General features: G+C 44.8%; 1 protein-coding gene across 1 annotated transcript in view; it reads left to right on the forward strand.

Annotated features, from left to right (window-relative positions):
* The window catches only part of Csmd2 (CUB and Sushi multiple domains 2), a 501465-nt gene that overhangs the window by 72158 nt on the left and 403545 nt on the right, over nt 1–25762 (forward strand). The window contains exon 3 of the mRNA XM_090335284.1: nt 24288–24400. Within this exon, the coding sequence (XP_090191410.1) occupies nt 24288–24400 (113 nt within the window). The remainder of the gene's footprint in view (nt 1–24287; nt 24401–25762) is intronic.

Here is a 25762-nt window from a genome sequence, read left to right on the forward strand (position 1 = left end):
GCCCTGTGATACAGAATTTATTAGGTTTGAATGCTGTCAAAACAATTGACAGGTGGGCTAAATGAAGAAACAGAGTTCTTGCTGCCCAGTTTTCATGTGTGCAGGCATAGTTTGACCCTTGGCACAGAGAGACAGATCAAGATAGGTAGAGATGGAGAGAGGAGGAAGGAAAACCACCACTGACTTCCCAGGATCTGCCGACACACGTTCATTTCCGAGTGCTCTCCTCTCAGTTCTCCCCAGACACCATCATTTCTTTCTTTCTTGCAACAATGCAAAGTAGTGTAGTAGATTTTGTAGAGGGGAAAACAGGTTCTGAATAGCTCCACAGACCTTTTGACCCTGGTTGAGTCAATGCCCTGTTTTGTAGATGAGAGAAAGTCCCTTGATATGAACAACAAGGGTCCATCCCCTTTAGTGGGCCACAGTGTAGGGGAAAGAGAGGGAGAGAGAGAGAGAGAGAGAGAGAGAGAGAGAGAGAGAGAGAGAGAGAGAGAGAGAGAGAGAGAGAGAGAGAGGGAGGGAGGGAGGGAGGGAGACGGAGGGAGGGAGGGAGGGAGACGGAGGGAGGGAGGGAGGGAGACGGAGGGAGGGAGGGAGGGCGGGAGGGAGGGAGACGGAGGGAGAGGGAGGGAGAAGGAGGGAGGGAGAGGGAGGGAGGGAGGGAGGGAGGGAGAGAGAGAGAGAGAGAGAGAGAGAGAGAGAGAGAGAGAGAGAGAGAGAGAGAGAGAGAGGGATTGTCAGAGATAGGATTTTTCCCCTACAGCTTCATTTCCCTCCATTTGGAAGTAACTTGTAACTTGAACTTAGGAAGGAAAAAAAGAAGACTAGAATAGCCATCGTTTCTGCTGTGCTTTTTCTCAAGCGTAAGCTAGGTGAAGGCCTTAAATTATTTGTAAAGCCCCAAAGGAGTGGGCTCCTTCTATTTTAGAGTATGTAGAAGAGTAAAGATTTTCTTTAATTAGATAGTGCCGGATAGATTTAATTAAAGCTTCAAACCTGCAATTTTCTTTGTTTGATTGATCATTTGTGCTGATTGCCTGGAGTAATTATGAAGGGGGTAGATGGGGTTGTCAAAGTCTGAGTGAGATAAGGAGCAGATTGAGTTGACTCTTGGGTACTCAGTTGTCAGAGTGGTCCTGAAAAGGTTTAAATTGCACCAATGTTTGTTGGCTGGTCAAATGACAAGTAAGGTGTCTAAATTACACTAACAGTGTCTAAATCATGATTCTACCTGAAGTGCCTCTCTAGAAAAAAAAGTTCCCTTTCCCCGCCTTTCTATAAATGTAATCAAGACGCCCCTGAGACCAACCCGTTTCTAGTTATTTTTGTCTTTCTTTTATGAAATAATTGAAGTACATTGTTGAGAATGTCTCATGTGTCTGAGATTTTTCTAGCCTTCCTGCTGGAAGGTTCACGAGAGAAAGACAGCTTTTCTTCATCTCAATGAGAATGTCGGAGATTGAGGAGGAGCTTTGGAAGCAGACAGTCCTGGGTTTGCAGCTTACCTCTACCACTTGCCAGCTCTCAGAACTTGGGCAAGTGCCCCTGAACTATTCTTCCTGGTTTGCCGAAGAGGAGGTGGAGATGCTGTGAATGATGTATGCACTCTGCCTGGCTTTCGGTGTGTTCTTGCTGAGCTCTTGTCCCTTCTCCTTCCTGTGTTTTGCTGCCTTGGCAGTCACTATCAGCATGAGGATGAAGCTTGCATCATCTTGATTACTGTCATGATCCCAAACCTTAGCCCCCTGCTTAGTAAGCAGTAGCTCTGAACAAATACTTGCTCATTGGATGAATGAATGAATGAATGTGTTCTGTATATTCAAGTCCTTAACACAAATGTCACAAGCACCAGGTGGAAGATGTGGCTGGGAAGGGTAGCCACACACGCTAAGACTCATGGGACGCAGTCTGAGCATTGTCATATGGGCCATTAGAAAAGCATGGGTGAAGAATGTGGTCCCTGGCTCTTCAGAACTAGTCAGAGCATCTCAATGTCTGCTGCAGCCTTGGGTGGGGGATGTTAAGAAAAGAAAACAAGTTGAGAATGGCTCCTGCATGCTCTAGACTGTAGGTAGTATATAAGCCCATGACAGGTAAACAAGACAGGGAAGAAATACCGCTGTGTGCTAAATAATATAGGACTAAGGGTGGCTTCTATTAAGGGTAGCTTCTATTTAATCTTATGTATTTGATTTGTTGTTTGTTTTTTTTTCAACTTGGCGTTTCTGCTTTTACAATAAGAGAATGTTTCCACTAATTCAAAGTGAAATATAAAGAAAGGGGCAGCAGAAAATGGCCAGGATGAAGCTGGACTTAATTTAGATTACAAGGTGGATGCTGAAGGTCTTCAGAGTATGTGACTGGAGGAAAGAAACTCTTAGGGGGAAATAAGGGTTGCTGTTCCTAGTCTGGAAAGAGGACACAGAAGCTGCCATTGGATAGAGGCTGTGAAATGGGCATTCCAGGGTATTTAACTTCAAGTCCTTTGTCTCTCCTGCCTCTGGGGTGGGGGAACTGCTTCCCTCTGGATCTCCTCTCCACCCATCTGATAGTAGAGCTGAATCTGAGCATCAGCAATCCTTTTGAAAAAAAAAAAAAGCCTTCAGAATGACTAGTGATTTGGTCTTTATTTTTTTTATTTAAAATTTTAATTGTGATGTACAGAGGGATTACAGTTACATAAGCCAGGTAAAGAGTATATTTCTTTGGGACCATGTCACCCTTCCCTCACTTTCTCCCCTCCCAACCCCACCCAAGAGTTTTATAGTAATGTCTAGTGAGTAATACTGCTGCATTTGTTCACCCTTTGTCCCTCTTTCTGTGGTGATTTGGTTTTTTTTGTTTTTTGTTTTTTTTTGCCAGTCCTGGGCTTGAGCTCAGGGCCTGAGCACTGTCCTTGGACTTTCTCAAGGCTAGAGCTCTACCACTTGAGCCTCAGCACCATTTCTGGCTTTTTTCTATGTATGTGGTACCGAGGAATCGAACCCGGGTCTTCATGCATGCTAGGCAAGCACTCTACCACTAGGCCAAACTCCTGGCCCCGGTGATTTGGTTTTTAAATGCACTTTATTCTTAAGCTTTAAATCTTATTGAAGAAAGATGGTAATATTTTTAATTTAATATGTGCCCTTACTGAAGTTAGAATCTCTGTTCTTGCTTGGCTTTCCCATTCAAGCTTGGTGCTTTACCACATCTCTACTTTCAGCTTTTTGCTGATGAATTGGAGATAAGTGTCTCATGGATTTTTCTGCCTCGTCTGGCTTTGAACCATGATCATCAGATCTCAGCCCACTGAGTAGGATTACAGGCATGAGCCCACTGGTGCCTGATAGGTGATTCGTGTGGATGATAAGGAGCCTTGGGTTTTCCAATGCTGGCAGACTGGGCTAGGTGCTTCTTCTCTCAGGCACAGAGGCAAATCATGTGTGAACCTGTGAACATCCACTTGGACTCAGTGGATCCAAGAGGGCCTACATTTCCAATGTGGTTACTGGTGATTCCTAGGTTGCAGGTTCGTGGCCCATTCAGGTTGCTCTCTGAAGTCTTTCTAGCAACCCCTGGGGTCTCTGGCTTCCTAGAATGACAGGATATTGGCAGCTTCTGTTCAAGCCCTTAGCACATCCTTTAGCAGTCTGTGGTGTGGAAAGGAGCCACCACCTTCAGGCAAGACTGAAGACGCATGCTCTGAAATGCTAGTGTTAAGCATTCATGGCCCAGTTTCTATTTGTACCCATGTCTGTTTATCATTTGCAAATAATGCTCTGTTGTCTTAATCCTACTTTGATGGCTAATGATGTGTGTTTCATTCCGATCAAGCATGAGATTGAAGTAAACATGTATTTCCCAACATCTCCTCCTGTGTTCAGTATTTGGGGCTGTGAGTCACGGAAAGCAGTCACATGGGAGGGAGGAAGGCTGTTCCTGGAGCCCAGCTCCCTGTGCAAGCCTTTCCCTTCCCCCTGCTCCTGGTGTGGGTAAATGAGTTCATCCTCCCAGAGTGTGACTTCCTCTGCCAACCAGTGAGGGCCCACCCGTGCCACTGGATCGCCATCCCTCTCCGGGCAGAGTTGTTTTACTCTCATTTCCAGGAATGTGTGATGTTTCTCCTGTGATTGTTAAGTATTGCTCTTTACCATCCCATGGCTGCTCAGCAACAGACAGCTGCATCTCTCCTCTAGACTACAAGCCCATCCTGTCCGGAGGCCCCAGCCTTACCACACAGTGGTTCACAGGATTGCACCGCGAACCCAGCATCCGGGTTCTGCATAGATGTCAGCAGTGCTTGGCTAACTAGGCAGACCTAAGCCCAATGAGAGAAAGGGAGATACGTGGGGGAATGATTTTTAATGGATAGATCTGGACTCTTTCCCAAACCCTTAGAAATGTGCACCCAGCTCAAGCCTGAAATGAGCCTGCTATTTGGCATTGTGGTTTCTGTGTGTATCCAGCATTAAACCATGCCTTGAGAGAAGTAAAAGACAGAGGAGAGGGTTATGGACTCTGATTGCCAGAACTGTACATAGGAAGGAAAAGGGTGGTTTAGTCCGGGCCCTCTAGAAGAGATCCAGGGCAAAAGAGTCGACCACAGGAAGGGGGGAGGGGTGGGGAGAGCAAGGAGGCGAGGGGAATGGCAGGAGCATCCTCTTAGGATAAAGCCTTCAGTGTGCCTTTCTCTAGCCAGCTGCATAGGTTTTATGTATAGAGTTGGTGGGGGTTTTCAGACAGAAGCTTAAAGACCAGTGGAAGCAAGATTAGAGCTGGGAACTTAGAGCCACATCAAAATGGAGTCCCTACAGGTTGCTCGTGGTTATCATCCTGGGATGGCACTCACACCAGGGCCTCGTGCTTACTCATCCTGCTCTGCTGTCCCACTGCTGCTCCCTGTGCCTTCTCCGCCTTCCTTGTCCCATATGTCCCCCAATCTTCGATATTTCTAGCTCCCAATGTGTACCCTCAAACATGGCTGCAGAACAATGGCTTGGAACATCCATACTGTCAGATTGCACAGGCTACTCTTGCTCTTAGGCATGTATGCTACCGACACCCCCTGGATGTCAAGGACCTACATTACATGGTGATAATCATAGCTGAAGGGTTGAGGGTTTATTTTTAGGTTTAGTCCACATGCTGCTTCCTAAAATGCCCCTGTAGAGCCAAGGGTTTGGTGGGTGCTCGTTGGGTCTTGCTCTGAGCTGCTGTCAGCTTTTAGGTCAAGGGCCTTCATAGGATATGCTCTGGCTGGATTTAGACTCAACAAGGCCAAGAAGGATATGAAAAGCCATAATCATTTTGCTTGACTTTTAACCCATGAGAAGACCAGCACGCTACCTATCTTGGGGGTCTTGTTTTCACCCTGGTGTCCTGTGATGGGGAATCCCATCCACAGACCCCATGTGCATATGTGGGAGCCATAAAGCCAGACCCCTCACATAGCCAAGACAAAGTTTCCTCATTTGGAAGGTGAGGATGATACTTTCGGCCTCTGGGGCCATATACATGGATGGCGGTGACAGTTACCAGCCATTCGGTGTCAGAGAAGCCATGGGTGAGTGCATGCCTCTGTGTGTGGTGGAGACTTCTGTGGTTCCAGCCTCTTAGGGTGCTGGTTGCTCCTTCCCTCCATGGCTACCATTAGTGACCAGACTACCCATATGTTTATCCTTTACGTCTAAAGAACCCCATGGAAGAAGTGTCTCCATAGTACAGATGGGGGAAGCTAAGGCACAGGAGAGAAAACAACCTGTAAAGGGTGGTAAAGGCCATGGAGCCTACGCGTCCTCTTAACACTGAGGTGGCATAGACAGGGACCAGTGGCCTGCGGTACCCCAGCCTTGCTGAGTGTGTTCATGAGCTCCAGTGTCTCTCTGGTGAGTACTTGGAGATAAATTTTAACAGACTTTGCTGCCAAGGCTGGCTTTGAAGCATGATCCTCAGATCTCGGCGTCCTGAGTAGCTTAAGCTTTATTAAGCTTATATGTGTAAGCCACTAGTGCCTGGCTCTTCCTCTTTCTTCTGTCTTCTGTTTAGCTGCTTGGCAAGTTGTATGGTAGGATTTCTCTACCATGACAATGCGGGGCCTGTGCAGTGTGTGGAGGGTGGGGGAATGTCTTCCAGGAGGTAGGAAGTAACACCCTCCCCAGTAATACCCTCCACCCACAGCAGGAATCTAGATAATTTCAGACACTGGGTGGGAGGCACAAAGGCTGTAGGAATTAGGAAACAGGAATCTGGGGGGGTCTCTTCCACACCTACAGGATTGTGGCCTCTTATGTAATGAACTGCCTGGATGTGGGTGGGTGGAGCCTCCTGCATCCCAGCTTTGTGATGGCGGTGGGGGGTGGGGGGATATACACGGAAACCTCAATGCTACCTAGCAGCCCAGTCTGGGAATCATAAATACAGGACCCCACACCCCGCAGAGAGAGGATGGACAGTGACTGCTCTCTGGGCCTTCCTGGCCTTTTAATCTTTTTTCTACTAAAAAAAAAAAAAAAAAAAAAAAGAAAGAAAAGATTCCTGGCACTTCTGTTACTCATTTTCACCAAGAATCAATTGAAAAGATCAAAAATATGGCATTTGGAGGTTTAAAATTAGATTTTTAACAAAATCCAAAGTGGAAGAGGGAAGGGGAAAAAATAGAAACCGGGAACCCCATGACTTGCACAAATCCCACAGTTGCTGGGGAGCTGAGCCGTGTGGCTTCGGATGAGGAGGAGTTCTGGAATGAGTGCCTGGGGGGTCGGCAGGAGCAGGGAGTGGCCCTTTCAGAGCTGACCCCTCCACCGCCCCTCTACCCCCTCCCACCTCCACCCTTCCTCCTCCTCCTCTTCTTCCTCCTCATCCATATCCTTGGCTTCCGAGGCTTCTTCCTTCCCTTCCTTTTGACACATTTCTGTTATATAAATATGTTCTAATTATAGAAAACTTGGAAAATGCAGACTATTATAATAGAGAATTTTAAAGAAATCAGCTGTAATGTTGCCACTTAGAGAGAAACACAGATAACCTACCCCGTCCCCATACATGTAGACATGGATTTTACCCAAATTGGATCTTACTACATATGTACCTCAGTCCTTGAATCCTGGCTGCAGAGTCCCTTCTCTTGCAGATCATCTTCCCAATCTCTCTGACCCCCCTCCCCCCCTCTCTCCCTCCATTCTGCCATTCCTCTCTCCCTCTCACTCCCAGCTCCCAGTTCCATTGTTGTGGCTTTCCTGCCTTCCTCTTCCTTTCTTTTGCATCCCATCAGCATGGTCAGTTCCTCTATGCTCTCTCTGGTTTTGGTGGCTGGGGATGTTGACTAGGTGAGGTCCTCTTAGATGTGAGAACTGCACTGAACTCAGATGAGATGAACGGGACAAATGGTCCAGGAGAATTTAAAAGCTGAAGAGGGTTCCATGGGTTCCTGCTCCATCTATCTCAGTCATCAGGGCAGTGGCACTGCATAGACCCAGAAGGTCCTTTTCTTCTGATGACATTGGTGGCTGTGTCCTTTTTCACATGATAGAGCACTTGAGCCAGGACTTGGAGGAGACCTGAACCCAGCAAGGTGGAATCAGGCACATGGCTGTGGTCACTCATTTCTTAGTGTCCTTCCATGCCTCCTCCTTGCTACTGTCCCTGGGGATGTAGTGGCTAACTCAGTTTCCAGATTGGTAGGGACTACAAATATGGAAAGGAGTGCCATCGGTAAGTGGGACCCAGGCTGGGTTCCATGGCCTGGCATGTTCACCAACTAGTACCCAAGGGATGGAAGACCCTAAAGGTTGATTAGGCTGGAGAATGACCCAGTGCTGGAGGCATGTTGAGGCCTGTGAGCAATGTATCCATGGCTTCTGGCTGGCTCAACTGCTGAGTTCCTGGCAGTAGGAGGAGGGACTAGAATGCAGAATACAGGAAGCAGGTCATGGAGTCTGGGACAAGGGGATGACTGCAACTCCAGACGAAGGCAGGATGAGCAACGCTGAAGCCTACTTGAGGGCTAGGAGCCAAGGCAGGCATGCAGAAGGTACTTAGACCCTCAAGGCTTACCTCTACCCCAGTACTTGTGATGTCTCAGAAGACAAGCATAGAGAATGTTCTAGCTGGGGGAGCCTGGCTGCCACCTATTGGACAGAGGCCCTTCACCCCTTTTCAGTCTGATGCTGCAGCCTTGAGCATGGTAGCCTGTCAGCTTCCCTCACCTAACTGCAGGCCTTGGAGAGAATTTTGTTTTCTGATCATTATCGTGGTGTCCATTTCTTACTCTTGGTCTCACATTCTGCTTCCTTATATACTGTGTCACACAGATCTGACTTTAAGCCCATTGTGTCAATGAGAAGACCAAGATCAGAGAGAACACATGGTCTGTCCAGGGTCACACAGTGTGAAGGGATGGTCTAGGATCTGCCTGATTGGAGTGCATGAGCTCTCAGCTCCAGTGAGCTCCTATGTGACCCAGGAGACAGGGGAAGGACCCTTCTACTCCCCTCTCAGGAACTGTCCTATGTGAAGTGACCTCCGCCCACCCTCTACCATCTCTATCTCTGACCTGGTGACTACAACTGGTTTCCCTTCTGCCCATGCCCTCCCTGGTTCTTTTCCTGCTTTCAGAACTGGGAGGGCAAGCCTCCTGGGCACTCTGGGTTCTAGGCAGAAGTCAGAAGCTGCTTTGGCTAATGTTATTGCCAGCCCAGAGCATGGCGTATTCCTAGCCCCTCTGACTGCCATCCCCAGTTTGCCTGCCAGCACTCAGATGTGTGGCGCTATAAAAAGCCAACTAGTAATATGCAAATCGCCCTGATTATTTATGGCCAAGTTAGTAAATAAGCCAGGGAGACAAGGTGGGTTGCTGTTTTTACCAGCTCTGCACTGCTGGCAGGAAGATCGACTGTAAGCAGAGTCAGGGAGTGAGTGGCACTGGATCCCAGGGTTTATTAAACATGGCCTAATTGTCAGGCACAGGGGACAAGCGAGCCATGGAGGTGGTAGTAGGGAGTAATGAGAAGCAGCCACCAGGAGGAAGGGTGCAGGGGGTAGAAGACCACTCTGGGCCCCACCTCTAAGCTGCTTGTTGGGAGGGGGTGGGTCTCTGACCACAAATCAATAGAATGGGCTGCAGTGTTGCCATGGATCCTGCCTGTGTGCCAGGCATTGCTCAGTCTGAAGCTGCTTTCTAGCAAAAGACAGAAAACAGTGTCAGAATGTGACTATGGGAGGCTCAGCTTTGCTTCCGGATCTAGAAGGGAGACGGGAAGCTTCCTGCCAGCCATTGGACCTGGAACTGACTACCATCCCCAGTTAATGCCAGCCATTAGAAGTCCAGTGGAGTGGTCAGGGTAGTGGGTCCCTGGCATAAGAGGGGCTTGAAGGGGGCAAAGCAGCAAGCCCACTTGGGCATAGTTAGAAGCCCTGCTAGCCATTTATCTTCCCCTCCCAGCCCACTCTCTTACCTTCTCAGCTATTGATGGGAGTGTGGGGTAGACCCACTAGACCTAATAAACCCCAGAGCACTGGGGACTAACAGAGGAAGCACCAAGGAAGAGCGATTGTGGATGAATAGCCCAGCCAAGAGTTCTCCACTCACAGAACTCTGAGGTGTACGTTCTGCAGGACTGCCAGCATTCCCAACAGGATCCAGCCCCTTTCCTCTCAGTGGCATTTCCAGTGACTGGGTAGAAATAATTATAACTACCATGTGAACATTTACCATGTGTTAGGATTAAACTCTTCTCTGTTCCTTTCCTCTTTTGCTCTTCCTCCCCCACCCCCTTTTTTTTGGTTGTTGTTATTTTTGTTTCCAGCTTGAACTCAGGGCCTGAGCACTATCCCTGAGCTCTTTTACTCAAGGTTAGTGCTCTACTAATTTGAGACATAGCACCACTTCCGTGTTTTCTGGTGTTACTTGGAGATAAGAGTCTCAAGGACTTGGCTGCTAAGGCTGGCTATAAACCACTATTCTCAGATCCTCAGATCTCAGCCTCCTGAATTGCTAAGATTACAGGTATAAGCCATTAGTTCCTGGCTCTTCCTCTTTCTTCTGTCTTCTGTTTTTCTTTTGTCCTGGGGCTTGAACTCAAGGCTTCATGCTCTTGCTTATCTTATCTTCAAGGCTCATGCTCTACCATTTGAGCATAACTCTACTTCCAGCTTTTTGCATTTTATTGGAGATAAGAGTTTCACTGGACTCTTATGCCCCAGCTGGCTTTTGACCTTGATCCTCCTCATATTAGAACCTCCAGAGTAGCTAGGATTATAGGCATGAGCCTCTGATGCCTAACATTTACAGTTTTAAAAAAAGATCTAAACATTGAGGTGTTCCGGCCCCTCATAAAGAGAGAGTAGGAACATGAGGCTTGCTGTAGAGACATTAGAAGCACAGTCCCAAGTGGTTTCAGGACTTTCTTAACATTCAAACACCATACAGAGGCAACTCAGAGCTCTGAGAAGGTTCAGGAGCATCTTCTTCCCAATTGAATCTAGATCATAAGAACCAGAAGCTTGCTCTCATCTGTCTTTAAAGCAAGTCCTCTTGATTATTATGGAAGGAACCTGGTGGACTCGACTCTAGGCCATTAAAGGGATCTCCCCTGGCTGAAGACAGGTGTGTCACCCTTGTTTCCAGACAGGTGATGAGAAACTGTAACACTCAGTACACTATGGCATCCTGGCTCAGACCCTGGTCAAGAAAAAGAAAAAAAAAAGATGTTTGAGTAAGAAATAGGAAAGATGGCATCCAGATAAAGTCCAGATTTTAGTGAGCAGTAAAATATCAGCACTTATGTGTTAGTTTTGACAAACACACTGTAGTTAATGCAAGGTGTAAATAACATTGGGTGAAGAGAGCATAGGGAATTCGTTTGTAGCTTTCCTATAAATCTAAAATTATTCCAGCATTAGGGGTTTATTTCAAAATGAGGAGGCAGTGCTTAGCTCTGTTATAGGTCACTAGGACTTTTTCCCAGGTGATGCCTATGTGTGGTCATTGAATCAGAAGTATGTCTGTGACAATGTCCACTCAACCTGTCCTTTTTGTGCATTGACAGATGTCTTATGGAAGTCTGTAAATTATAAAATGGGTCCCGTGTTGCTGCATTTCCCACAGGGTAACTCTTTTCAATAGGGAATGATTTAATCACCATACCTGTAGACTTAATCTACAGGACTTACTTTAAAGGCAGATGAGATCAAACTTTTGATTTATAGGTCTTCGACCCAAACTGGGAAAGCAGCTTCCAATAGGCCATCATTAGATGTCCTTGTCTTTCGAACTGTCACACTCTGCTCCACTAATATGTAGAGTTATGGTGTGTAAAATGAAATGGAGTTCTATCAGATGCCACACCACAGTTAGACAATCCAAAAAAAGGAATAAGATGCTAACAGATTTTGTAGAGATCCACTTGATCAAAAGACTCACCACAGGCTAGCTTGAAATACTATGGCTGACTCGATGTTAAACGTTTATATATAGCCAGGTGCTGGTGACTAACACCTGTAATCCTGGCTACTCAGGAGACTGGGATCTGAAGAGCAAAGCCAGCCTGGGCAGGAAAGTCTGTGAGACTATCTCCAATTTAATCACCAAAAAGTCTCAAGTTTTTTTCAGACATCTCTGGAGCAAGGTAGACATAGTTGCTCCAGGAACAAGAGTAGAAAGTGGGCTTCCTGTGTAGCCAAGCTCTGTAAGAAGAATGGCTCCATGTTAAGTCTCTGTATTCCAGCCTTCCTTGGAACTTCCTTGCCTCCATGGAAGTAGCCCATTTGATTCAGAGTTGTGGTGACCCACCTTCCTGTCTTTCCTTCTTCCCTTCCTTCCTTCTTTCCTTCTTCCCTTCCCTTCCCTTTCCTTCTTCCCTTCCCTTCCCTTCCCTTCCCTTTCCTTCCTTCCTTCCCTCCCTCCCTCCTTCCTTGCTTCTTTCCTCCTTTCTTCCTTTCTTCCATTTCTTTCCCCAGACAAGCTACTTAGACCATTGTCCTCCACTGCTATCCTGCTAATTTTTCCTGCTGATTAATGAGATCACTTAAGGTATCAATTATTATCCCGTTAAGAGAATGAATATCAGGCTGAAACAAACACCCATGAACTTGCTTATTCTATTAAAAAATAAAGTAACAAGGGATGATTAATGGTATGTGTTCTGAGAGAAGCCGCAGAAGGGATGGGCAGGAGAGAAAGGTAGATAGGAGCGTGTTCCAATTAGGGGATACAAAAAGCACTTGTTTAAAAGTAGCTCTGCATTTGACCCTCGCCCTTCAAAGCCACTTCTGAGAGATCTGTATGACTCCAGTGTCTCCACTGGTTGCTTAACCATGGAACGCAGTTTCATTCTACTCTACTGCCATGGAATGAGTGGCCTGTTCTTCTAATTACCAAAATCAACATATTCTTGGTCTTCTCTCTGTCGCTTCCCATGTGTCTTCTGCCATTGACTGAATTCTTGAAGCATTCTTTTATAGCTTCTTTGGCACTACCCAACTCCTCATTCATTCATTCATTTTCATCTATAATTATTGAGCAACTTCTTCATGCCAGGCACCAGGTGAGACAATGCATGTGCTAAAGACAAGACCAAAGTCCTTATTTAAATGTAGCTTACACTTAGGCAGGGTAAGGTAAATAAAAATAAATGTGACCTAAGAAATTGTTTAAACCAGTGTTCTCCAGAGAAACAGAACCAGAAGCAACTTTGTTAGAAGGTTATTAGCTCTCATGGTCATGAACACTAAAATGTCCCAGATCTTCAGGAAAGCAGGTAAACTTCTGACCCAGAAGGGCTGAGAGTGTCACATTCCAGTCTGAGCCTGCCCAGGAAGACCAGAAGGAAGACCAGTGTCTCAGCTGAAGACAGGCGGACAGTGATTTCTCCCTTACTCAGCCTTTTGATCTTGTTAGGCTTTTTAATGATTAGATGAAGCCCACCCACACAAGAAGTACTATTTACTTTACTCTGTCTCCCGATTCTGATAATGTTCTCCCAGATGCCAAGCATTTGGGTACCCCGTGCCATGTCAGATAGCACATAAAATTGATTTCCGTTAAGTCCATCCTTTGTCAACTTAGCACAAACACTGATATGTATATATATATATATGTATATATATATATATCCTTAATGTATACTTAAATCTCCAGTAGAAGACAGTAACAAGATTTCAGTCATACTGGACATGATGAAAGTGTCCTGTATACATTCAAATATGGACCTACTCCTTCCACACAAAAGGACATGGGGTCTTGAATGGTGTTGACTTTTCTCTTTGCTGTCTCCCAACTGAAATGCCTCTATGTAAAACTAACCAGGCTTACCCATTAAGTCTAAAGCCCTTTCCTCTTGTGGTACATGGTAAGACAAATAATGGGACAAGATAAAGATATATTGGTTCCATATATGTGTATATGTCATATGTACCATATATGTGCATTTGTATATACATGCATGTGGACATTTATAACATAAATCATAATCTTCATTTGTGGAACTAATCATATGGTCTTAGCTGGTATTTATGCCTAACTCCTCTCCACTCTGTATGCCCTTGTCTTCTGCTAGTTCTTTGCTGGTAGGGCAACCCATCACCATTTCTGTAGGTTCTGGGCCATTAGTGGTCCTGCCTGGATTGTATTGCTGTGGATTTTTGAGTGGTCTCAACCACAGAGCATGGTGAAACCAAGAGATATCAGCGGAATCTCCTTTCTTCCACACCCCCTCTTCTTACTTCTGCTGCAGAGCAGTCCACTTTCCTCTGGGTGCTCAAGATCAGTCTTCATGGCTAGCAAGTCCCTTCTTTCTTTGTCTGCTGATTCAAGGACACTTAGAGGACAAAATGGCAGGGTGGTAGTCTTTCTTTCAGGTCAGGGGCATATCTCATGGTGGAAGCATTCTTCCTTGTGGAACTGAGAACTGTCAGTCAGCGGAGTCTAAGGCCCTGGGGAATGGGAAGCAAAAATGTTGTTCCTGGGTCTCTAGAGGTTGTGGTGAATAAAGTCATTTTTGTTTCCACTCTCTGAAGCTGTAGAAGACACACAACACTGTGATGCACTGATGGGCAGCATGTTCATTCAGTCAGGAAACACAGCAAGACCATGAACGCCATGAGCAGGGGACCCCTTTACACATAGCAAGTTCCTTGATCAGAAGTGGTGCTGGGTGGAATGCCCTCACAGTGAACAAGGCATTCTGTGAGTCCATGGGGGCGGGGCTGGTTTTGGAAGAAGAGTTTCATCCAAGGCAGACAAATCAGTATCCGGTGTGTCTATTTCAATAGCAGCAAAAGGTTTTCCTTGCCATGATGGTCTTGGTCTCATAGAATCCATCTGATCACCCCAGTGGTCATCGTCGCAGTAGCCGAGTAGTTCTTTGTAGTTCTCACCTGTTCCCTGGGACCTGCTGAGTTGGGGTGTGTTTTCTGACAGCGAGCAAGTTGGTGATTTCTAGGTCTGGAGTCATCATGCTGTGTGTGGGTTGTGGTGGCCCCTTCTGTTCCACGGAACACTCTGACCTGGGCAATCAAGCCTCCCTTGGTTCTCTAGGCTCCCATGAAGGAAAAATCACATCTGCATCTATTCAAAAGCTGAGTACCCCCCCTCCCAGAAAAGAAAAACTTCATCCCCTCTCTTGGGGAGGCCGGTAATTAAGCTGTCATGGCAAACAAGCGGAGGATGAGCAGCTGGTGGTAGCCATTTGTTCTCCTGTCATTGGTTGGGTGAAACAATTTCATAAATTACATGGGAAGCTGGGTTTTGCTTCTGCCTCCCCCCTGTGTCTTCCCTTTGGATTGAAATGACCTCCCTATCCTGCCATGGCCCCTGCCCTTGAGTGATCATACCCTAACACTTGTCCTTTTGGATCCACTCAGGCTGGCGAGGTCATTTTCCCTGAGTGCTTTTCTGTCACTGTACTTTCTGTATGGAGTATAGTTGTGTCTTCAACAATAAATAGCATGAATTGTGAACTTCTAGATGTGCTTGGGCCCATTGTCAATGGCAGGGTTAGGTCAGTGAATCCAATGGAGAAAAATCCCCGCTCTTATGGAATTCACTTTCTAAGAGATGCAGGATTAATCAGATACAGAATTATCAGATGTTGAGGGTATCATGAAGAAAATTTAGGGCAGGAGGATCAGGAGCAGAAAGTGGGATGAGAGGAAAAGGACATGGCAGAATTCAATACAGCGATCATCAAAAATCTGAAGAGGATGAAGAAACACGCCACACACACTTAGGTCAGAGAGGGAATCACTTCTTCAGGGATCTCCAAGGGACTGAGGCACAAAGGCCCTGCCGCAGAAATTTTCCAGATGTGTTTATGTGATAGCTAGAGGCCTTTGTAACTACACTGAACAAGCAAGGGAAAGCCTGGTTAATGAGGAGGAGAGGGATGACAGACTGGACTACATGGGGATGGCAGTTTTGCTTGGGACCTTCAGGACATTTATGAAGACTTTGGCTTTCATCCCAAAGCAAATGGTTTCCCTTCAGAAGGGTTCTTGCATAGAGAAGTGCTGGCAGGCGCTGTGTTGAGAATGGAGGTGGATGAGTGGAAGGGAGAAATAGGCATGTAAAGAGTAAGGCTTTTGCAATAACAGACAAGAAGTGGAAGTGGCCTGGTGCAGTATGGCAGGAATGGAGGTGCTGCGTAATGTCTGGGTTTCTGGGTACATTTATGTATTATGCCTCCTTAATGAGGATTGAACTTTTTGAAGGGAAGTCCGTGTCTTATAAATTTCTGTCCACCAAACCAAGCATTGTTACGTGACTTTTCATAGGTTGCATAGTTAATTTTTGTTGCATAGATGATCATGAGCAGGGATTTCTAAATGTTACCAGTGGGAATGAGTCAGCCCCGCGTTTCATTTTTGAAGTTCTCCAGTCCTGGGGCAATCATGGATAGCATTAAACTTCCCAAGCAGAAATTATAAGGAAGTGTGTTTGTAGTAATGTGGTTTTGGATAACAGTGGTTGTTGCTCTTATGGTTGGATGTCTCAGGGCTTATAATACATTCAGCAAAGGTGCTGGAAGTTTCCTAGCTCAGGGAGCTGCTGTAATATTTCCAGAGTGTTCAGTGGGTAAGGGAAGAACCTATCTATTGACTCCAAATAGTTGAGAAAGCATTGACACCCTAACAACTTTGTAGCTGTTGGAAATATAAAACACAAATGAATATAAATCAAAAAAGACAATCCTCATGATTTCTTTCTAAATCACAGCCAGTGACTGGACATGGATGAACTTCCAGCTTTGGAATCAGATCCCAGGCAGTTCCCTTCTGCCCGAATCCAGACTTCCTTCAACTTGACTCACACCAGCCCGCCCCTCCCCGCCGAGGCTCCAGCTCTGGAACTGTAAATGAAAATCCTCAAGTAGTTTAAAGTTTCCAAGAGAAAGGGTGATAAATCAAGGTCAATTGGACACACCAGTTCAATGCATGGCAATCCCCTAGAACACCTTGGTGGATGGTTTGGGAAAAGTGGCACTATCCCCCAAATAACCCATGTATTTTCCCAGGCAAATCTCCTCACACCATCCAGGATAGTGTGGTGTGGTGTGGGAGAGGCTTGGTAGAGCATGGTAGGGGCAAGGAGGACTCGGGGGTGTGGGGAATGGGGAGGAGGGAGGACTTTTCTATTGCAGAGACAGAAGCTGCAGTTCTGGGGGGAAACACCTCTGGGTCCTGGCAGCAAGTGTGTACGCTATTTAGAACATTTGCATTCTGCACATGCTCACTGCTGCCCTATTTTTAGACATCGGCAGGTGGGCCTGCTCCATCCTAGCTCTTGCTTCTGAAGCCTGCACACGTCCTAGAAGGTGTATGTGGAAATTCAGATGCTAGCATTGCTCCTGTCCAACCATAGCTGCTTCTGAAGGGAAAAATAAAAAGAGTGTATTTGTACATAGGAGAGAGGATTTTGCAGAGCTGTTAGAAGCTAGTAGCTTTTTGGGGATCAGCTGGGCGTGTGAGAGAAGAGTCTCTAGATGTAAGTTATTGGGTTTTTATTTCAGCAGGTATTCAGGGTAATGCCAAATTGTCCTCAGAAATGGGGATTATTACAAGGATCTTTAGATCTTGGGACACAAGAATCCTCCCCGCCCACTTCCTTTCTCTCCTTCCTTCTGCAACTTGAGCCACACCTCCAGTTCTTTCCATTATCAGACAGAGTCTCACACTAACTTTGTCCAGGTCAACCTTGGCCCATCACCTTCCTGTCTCCACCTCCTGAATAGCTGAGACTACAGACATACCTCACTACACCCAGCTCACAAGAACCATCTCTTCAGACTTGGGGTTACTTGAGGTTTTAGGGATTCCACATTCAAGAGTAACAATAGTCTGATGGCCAAAGTAGCAAACAGGCCTGAGCTCTGGGACCTGTTTTCTGAAAGGCAATCTGTTTCCCTAAGTGGGTTCCACAGAACCCCAGTCCTTAGGATACTATGAGAATAAGAGGTTTTAGCCCCAGAAAGATGCAGAAAGGCAAATTTCCCCCAAACCTCCCAGTTTTAAAAGCTCCTGATGACATGCAAATTGTCAGAAAAGATGTGCGTCTCTAGGGGTGTATGTGTACGTCTGTGCATTGTGTGTGATTATGACTAATGTCCATCAATTACCTGCAAATTACTACATGATGCCCGTAATGATAGTTCTGTTTTTAGCTTAATGGTTGATGTATCTAACTAGTGGCTGCTGTCTGGAATGGGGCTGCCTACAAAATCAAAACAGTAGTTCCCAAGCCTGTCAGGGTGACAAATGTTGCTTGCATTCGCTCTTTTATTCCCAAGGTCAATTGAAATGCCTTAAAAAATAAAAACTATATATATCTATGTATATATAAACATAGATATATATGTATATATGTTTAGAGCTTTAAATAAGAACCATTCAATAAAGGCCCAATTTGCTGTATTACTGTTCTGTTTGTTCCTGGATACTTCTGTGTCAGCAGAGCCCATTAAGGTCCCAGAGTAGAGCTGTGTGTGGGCAACTCTCCCACACATGCTTTGTGGTAGATTTCCAGATCTCCAGGAAGCAAGAAAAGCTTCTTTGGGTGAATCTGGGTTTCAGGTTGTCCTGAGCCTCGGTGATTTCTCTCAATGTCTCTGTCGCCATCCCCAAGTAATATCACACCTACCGCAGAAAACACCTCTCCATTTTTGGTGCATTGACTCACGCTTCATGTATACCACATGTTCAGAAAGGCTTTGCATGTTCTCCGCTTAGAGGAATGGGGCAGGGTTGCTGGCCCAGGATCACTGTGGTAAGAGGGAAAGGATTCAAACAAAGGTGCTCAGGCTGCTGCGATTCCCTTCCAGAAATAGCACCCTTTGCAGCCACACTGCCAGTCTTCTTAGCCAAAGTCAGGTCATTACCCATGCTCTGCAAGAAAGGGAAGGTACTGTACCTCCCTTTGGAAGGAAATCTTGGAAATGGATGGACTCATGATGAAGAATACCAGTGATACACACAGTGTCTTCCGCGGGCAGGGCAAGCTAGTCTGGAAGGTTAGGGCCACATCTCTCTAGAAATCAAGTTGAGGCATGCTGATGGGATTGGCATGATGAGAGAGAGTTCGTTAGACAACGCCTAAGATTTGCAGAGGGGAATGAAACAAACAAACAGTCTGAAAAAAGAACAGCATGTGCAAAGACCCTGAGGCCAGGGCAGGACAATTTGAAGGAACTAAAGGTAGTGGTTTTTAAAGAAGGGACAGAGAAGGAGGCAGGAAAGAATATTTTCTTGCTGACACTCCTTAATGTGGGGATACACCATGACACACAGAGGACTTTTACAGTGAGTTTTCTTGTTTAAAATTCACAACAGGAAATGTAGCCCCATACTGTCGACGCTAAGGAGTTGTCACTTCCCTTGTTCTTGAGAGGCTCTTGATCACAGAAGATGGGGGGGGGACAGGGAATGGGGAATGACAGATCCATCATGCAGGCTGTGTTAGGGATTCTGCCCTTGAGGCTTGGGACAGAGGTCAAGCTGGAGATGAGTTTGAGACACCCTTCAATCTCAGGACTCTGGATTACTCAGGGTCAGAGGACAGAAGCAAAGAAGGTGCTTGAGGAATTGGGAGAGAAAATAAGCCTGGAAAAGCTTTTGAGTGCTGGTGCCCATGTCATGCTACTGTTGTGCAGAATGCTGAGTCCTGCACACACTGAAGTGATTGGGGCAACCCCAGTGGTGACAGGGGCCTCTTGTCTTCACTGGCCTTGTTTCGTCCCATTCCTCAGCTGTTACAGAACCCCTTAGTCCTTTTAGTGTGGTGGGTAGCTCGAAGTCTGAAAGTTGCACTTGCTTATTCCAATGCTCCACACGCTAGCTCCCCTGTCTGCATGGTCAGCAGCCTGTGCCTAAAACCAATCTGAGATGTGATGAGTGGGGAAAGATGCTTTAAGTATCCAGATGTGAGTTCCAAATTCCCCCACACCCCGCTGTCGCACCTCTGAGGATTTTTCTCCCTAGCAGGAATTATCTCCCTAACCTAGGAAAACAGCCGAACAGTGGTAAATATATATGATTAGAGAAAATGCATCGCAAACTGCAGTTCTACATACTGCAAGTGATAAAACTGTAATTGTTTGTTGACAGTGTACATTAGCTATTCACAGCTAGTGTCAATAAATAGGATGAGAAACTAGGCTTGAAGAATCTGGAATGTGAAGGCCAAAATATCGTGGAACTATGGATGGGACTACAGTTCAGTAGGAGGAATCCATTCCCCGAGTTGCTGTTGACGAAGGCTCTTCCCAGTCTGAGTCTCGGTATGGCACCCCCACCGCCTACCCCATGCCATCTGGAGGATCAGAGCCAGGAAGAGAGCCTGGTTCTATTAAGGACAAATTTTTCTATCTTAGGGTGGAGGGTCTAGTGAGGTTCCACAACCTCAGTGGAAGACATGCAGATTTGGGGGTAAAGAAAGGGGGTAGTTGGGTAAATTGCAGATACGGACTTCAGGTCAGATGTAATGAAGGGTGGGGTACTGTTCAGTAGATATATAATATGAACCACCTGTATAATTGGTTTAACTTTTAATCCTAAGATAATTATAGATTCACAGGAAATTGCAAAGATAGTATAGTCTACTGTTCACTGTCTCCTCTGCTGGTTTCATTTCAACCTAACTGTAGTACAATATGAAAACCAGGATGTGGACACCGAGACTGTGTGTGTGTGTGTGTGTGTGTGTGTGTGTATGTATGTGTGTGTGTACATGTGTGTACACTTCCGTGTCATTTCATCAAAGGTAGACCTACTGCAATTGGGATTACAGAACTGTTCTTCACAAGGCACTAACCCTGTGGGCCTCCCTCTCTGAACTTTCCCCCATTTCTCCTCATTCTACCCTTAACCCCTGGCAACCACAAAGCCACTTTCTACCTTACTATTCCGACATTTCAAGGGTGTTATATCTTCAGAAACGACTTGTTGCATATTAGTAATTACTTATTTCACCCCATGGCTGAGTAACAGTCTATGGTGTTGGGCTGTTGTTTTGTTTTGTTTTTGTTTTTTTTTTATCATCTACCTGTTTTAGGAGATTTGGTTACTGGATTTGGACTAAAATTTTGGCATAAATGTAAATTTCTGTGTATGTAGGATAATTTCAAGTATGCATGAGTGCAGTAATTGCTGAGCTATAAAATGTGTGTGACTAACAACAACAAAAAGAAATGGCTAAGCTGTTTTCAGAGTGACTATCATTTTTACATTCTTTCTGATGGGTTTTGAGAGGCCCAGTTATTCTACACCATCAGCAATGATCAATCTTGTCAGCATTTTATTGTAGCTGCTCAGATGAAGATGACCAGTGCCTCACAGTGGTCTTGTATTTCCATTGTGACTGATAATACTAAGATCTCTTCATGAGAAAAGTTTATTTCTGCCGGGTGTGGTGACTCACGCCTGTAATCCTAGCTACACAGGAGGCTGAGATCTGAGGATCACAGTTCAAAGCCAGCCCAGGCACTAAAAAGTCCACAAGACTCTTATCTCCAATTAATCACCAGAAAACCGGAAATGGTGCTGTGGTTCAAGGGTGATGGTCTGGAGCTGAAGAGCTTGGGGATAACACCCAGGCCAAAGGTTCAAGTCTTATGATCGACCCAAATAAATAAATAAATAAATAAATAAATAAATAAATAAATAAGAAAAGTTCTGAAATGTGTTTTTTTGTCCCATAGCATGCATGAGTACTTTTGTTGATATTTTTGGCCTTTGTTTAAACAGTTAAATGAGTTGATTTTCAAGTATTGAACCAGCCTTGCATTCTTAAACTAAACTCCTTTTGGTCATGATGGATAGTCACTTTTATCTGTTTCAGGATTCTCTTTGTTCAGGATTTTTGTATTTAGTTCATGTGAGATCTTGATCTTGTTTTCTTTTTTTGTACTGTCTTTGACTTAGATATCTGGGCATTTGAGCTTTTGTCAATGAGAATTGGTATTATTTCTTTGTATATTTGCTATAATTCTGTAGTAAAACCTTGGGCTTTCTCAAGGCTAGAGCTCTGCCACCTGAGCCACAGCACCATTTCTGTTTTGTTTTTTTTTTCCTATGTATGTTGTACCAAAGAATTGAACCCGGGTCTTCATGCATGCTAGGCAAGCACTCTATAACTAGGCTAAACTCCCAGCCTTCTTTTTCTTTTTGAAAGTATCTATTTTAATTAGCATATGCTAATAGTACATGTGGATTTTTATTGCATTAAGCCGATTGATATATTTAGTGTACTTTGGACATTTTACCTCCTCTATTGTATAATTTCTATAACCTCCTCTATTCTCCTCCTCCAGTTTATACTTTACTCTTTATCTTTTTACAATATCTTTTGTCATCCATACACACTTTTAATTTCCATGCAGTTAAACCATTCAGTATTTAAGGCTCCTGGGATATCTTGCTATATCCATTCTTACGTGATACATTTCAAAACATAGAAACTTAACCCAAACTAGCTTGAGAACAAACAAAAGAAAAAAAAAGAAAGAAAGAAAACCAATTCAGGAACATTCTCTCATGTAATTGGGATTTGAAGAGATACATTGCTGTGCATGGCTGGATCAAAGGTCTCAGAAATCTATCATCCCTGTCCCACTGTTCAGCTTTTGTTTATATCCATGTTGATATCTTGTGTTCTAAGACCGATGGGCTCTGGGTGGCGATAAGGAGATTGTTGTTGGTCCAAGCTTACACTTTAGATTCAATTCCCCAAATGAAAGACTTTCAGAACCACACGCCATGGAAAGACACAGAATGACCCTGCTTGGGTTGTATGCCCTCTTTTCTCTTCTCATGCCTAGATACACTCCATGAAAATGAGGGATAATGTTCTCTGATCCGTCATTTACCTCCTTTGTGGCTGATGGTTAGATGGGGGCCTACCAGAATTCTACCATGGAGAGCTCCCTAGAAGAAAGTAAACAAGAGCAAAAGAAGTCCTCTGAATAAGTCACCCTTAGAAGAGCTATAGCCACCTATAGCCTATAGTGGCTCTACTACTCCTGGACATGTATCCAAAGAAATGTAAGCAGATATTCAATCAAGAGACATGCACATGTTTATAGACAGCTATGTTTATAGAGCACTATTGAAAATAGCCAAAATATGGACTTGACCTTGGTGTCCTTCAGCGGATGAATGGATTAAAGACAATGTGATATACATACACATATAGTGGAGTATTATTCAGTTATAACCCTCCTGAGTGCAGGGATTATAGATGGGTAGCACAAACCTGGCCAGTTATATTTTTAGCCCTAAAAGAACCTAGGGAAATGACTGAGTCTAAAAACTTAGCATCTTAGACTTCACAATCCCAGTTGGTGATTCTCATATAAATTCCAGAAAGGAAGCACAAACATTTTAATTTTAAAAGCATGAACGGAATGATCTCATGTGTATGAAATTATTTCATCGAGTATGATTCCATACATCACTCCTTCTGTCTCACCTTCCATATCAACTGCGAGGAGTGATTATTTCTAGATTGTGTTGTATTTTTCATTTTCTTCTCTTTAAGCTAATAAATGCTTATAACTTAATAAAAAAAACCCTGCAGACATTCTTTGCACAGAATAAATTCTGTGATTAGAAGCATGCACATTTTGCTTTTCAGAGTTGGATAAATATTCCTCAGTATGTGAACAAATACTGCCTTGTGGTAGTTAGCAATTGTAAATGCATGGTGAATTCTACCCAGAGCCTCAAAGGATCTCAGCCAGAAAGAAAGAGAAGAAAAAAAAACAGAAGAGAAAAGAAAAGAGACACAGCCTAACACACCAGACAGGCCTGCAGCTCAGGGACAGGACCATAGCCTTGGGGAGTCACCCTTTCATAATTCTGTGTCAGAAAGCTGCCTGTGTCTGTCACCTCTGCTAGGTGTTACATTGCCTTTGAACTCCCAGCCTGTGCTGCCATTTTGGCTTTGCTTATATTCATCTCTGTGTTAGTCAGCTTGCCATTATTACCACAAAACACCAGAGCTAATCAACTTAAAGAGAAGAAAAGGCCTATTTGGGGTTCACAGTTTTGTACATTTCAGTCTGAAATCTATTGTTGTGATTGTGTGTATGTGTGGTGCACACGTGCATATGTGTGTGTGTGTGGTGCACACGTGCAAACATGCACGTGTGCACCACACACACTGGGTTTGAACTTGGGATCTTGTGTTCTCACTTGGCTTTTTTCATCATGGCCAGTTCTCTAACATTCAATCCATACATGCACTTCTGGCTTTTTGGTAGTTAATTGGACATTAGAATCTCTGGGATTGGGGGATTTGTCTGCTTGGGTGGGCTGGCTTGATCCTCAATCTGAGGCTCCTGAGTAGCTAGAATTATAGGCCTGAGCTGCTGATGCCTGGCGATTCTTTGTTTCCATTGCTGTGGAGCTAGAGGAGAGGCCACATCCTGATCGGGAGTACATGATGTAGCAAGCTGCTCCCAGTGTAGCAGCCAGAAAGCAGATCATTAGAGAGTGGGGGTGGCGTGGGTATAGGGGAGTCACAGTGCAGCCTGGCTTGTGTGAGGCTCTGACTTTGATACCATGTGTCATAAAGAGCAAGAGAGAAGCTAGCCTCCCCATGCCCATTCCAAGTGCCCTGCCAATAAGCTCAACTTCCTCCCACCAAGCCACACACTTCCTCCCAATGGCATCACCCGGAGAACCTAGCTCTCCACACAAGAGCTTTTGGAGAAATATCCAGACAGTAACACTCCTTGTTCATCGATCAGCACTGTGCATCCAGTAGTTGCTCAATAAGCAGATAACAGATGTGCGGTTTCCTCTTTCTGTTTCAGGCTCACTGGCTTTCAGCTGCCAGCCACTATTGTCAGTGCCGCCACCACTCTGTCCTTGCGCCTCATCAGCGACTATGCAGTCAGCGCCCAGGGCTTTCACGCCAGCTATGAAGGTAGGTGCCTCTCACCTGGGTTATGTCGGCCTGTGATGGGCCAATGGTTGCAGGGAAGGTTCTGCAGATTGGTAAGCTTGCCCCTGTCCCTAACAAGGACGCTTAGGGACCAAGAACTCAGTACAATTGTGCTCTGGCAGTGTTCCCACAAACGGAGAATTACAAGGGGGAGCCCAGGATCGCCTGGGAACATCTGCTCCTCTATCTCCTCTTACCAGGTTTTATTGTGCTTCTTGTTTGTTTATTTTTAAATTCTTTAATTCTTCTATTGGACTTTGGAGTGTGAGGTAGCTCGGGTTATTCTGTGAAACTAAGAAGACAGATGTTAGGCCAAAGTCAAAGAAAGAAAACTGGCATCCCGAACTCCAATAAATATGGAGACTTCAGAGAGTTCGTTTTAGATCATTTAGAGGAAGACCAGGCAATTTTTCCTTAATAGCATGGATTAAGGTTCTTTTGGTTTGAGCTAGGCAGCTAATTTCCACTTCCCTCAGTCTGTTTAAATATGGTGTTAGAATTCAAATGAACACTAATTTCTTCAGATTATACACTCCTATTATTATTAACTTTATTAAGTTAGTTCAGAAGGTGGTACTTCTAGATCTCTGTCATTTCCTGGGAGAAATTTGCATCTCATTAATAGGTAATTATGCTGCTCTTGGCTAAGACCTACACTGCTATTTTGTGTTGAGATTGTTAATAGGCATATTTTAAGACTGTTAATGATAATTAATAACAGTAATGACATAACACCCTGGTGAAGCCATGCCAATTAAATGAAAGCATTCTTTCCTATGCCTTTGTTTGAGAACTTAAAAGAGTAAGTGATGTTTTCTTTAATGATGCTGTAGCAACACAGAAATAGACACTCTCTGTGTCTTGGCCAGAGAATCTCGTACAGATCAGTAAATTCTACCTTTTTTTGTTGGCCCTGAGGCTTGAACTCAGGGCCTTGTGCTTGCTCAACTGACCCTCTATCGTTCGAGCCACACTTCCAGTCTAGCATTTTGATGGTTCTTTGGGAGAAGGAATCTTGTGGATTTTTCTGTCTGAATTTGCTTCAAACTGTTATCTTCTAGATCTTAGAGCTCCCGAACAACTAAGATTATAGGCATGAACCACTGGTTATCTAGCTGTTTTCCACTGTTTTTTTTTGGTTTTTTGTTTTTTAAGCTAAGATTCACTTACCTGAAGGCTCCTGACAAAAGCCTTTGCCTTCCAAATGAAGATTGCTCGACCAGCCTGACTTTGTTTCACAAAATGATCTGCCAACCCCAAGACCAGGTATATGAGGCTAGTCATTCAGGTCGGAGCTACGTGCCGCTTCAGAAGCTTCTGAAAATCTCTACTAAACACAGCTCT

Source organism: Megascapheus bottae, chromosome 6, assembly GCF_031878675.1.
Source record: "Megascapheus bottae isolate mThoBot1 chromosome 6, mThoBot2.hap1, whole genome shotgun sequence".
NCBI lineage: Eukaryota > Metazoa > Chordata > Mammalia > Rodentia > Geomyidae > Megascapheus > Megascapheus bottae.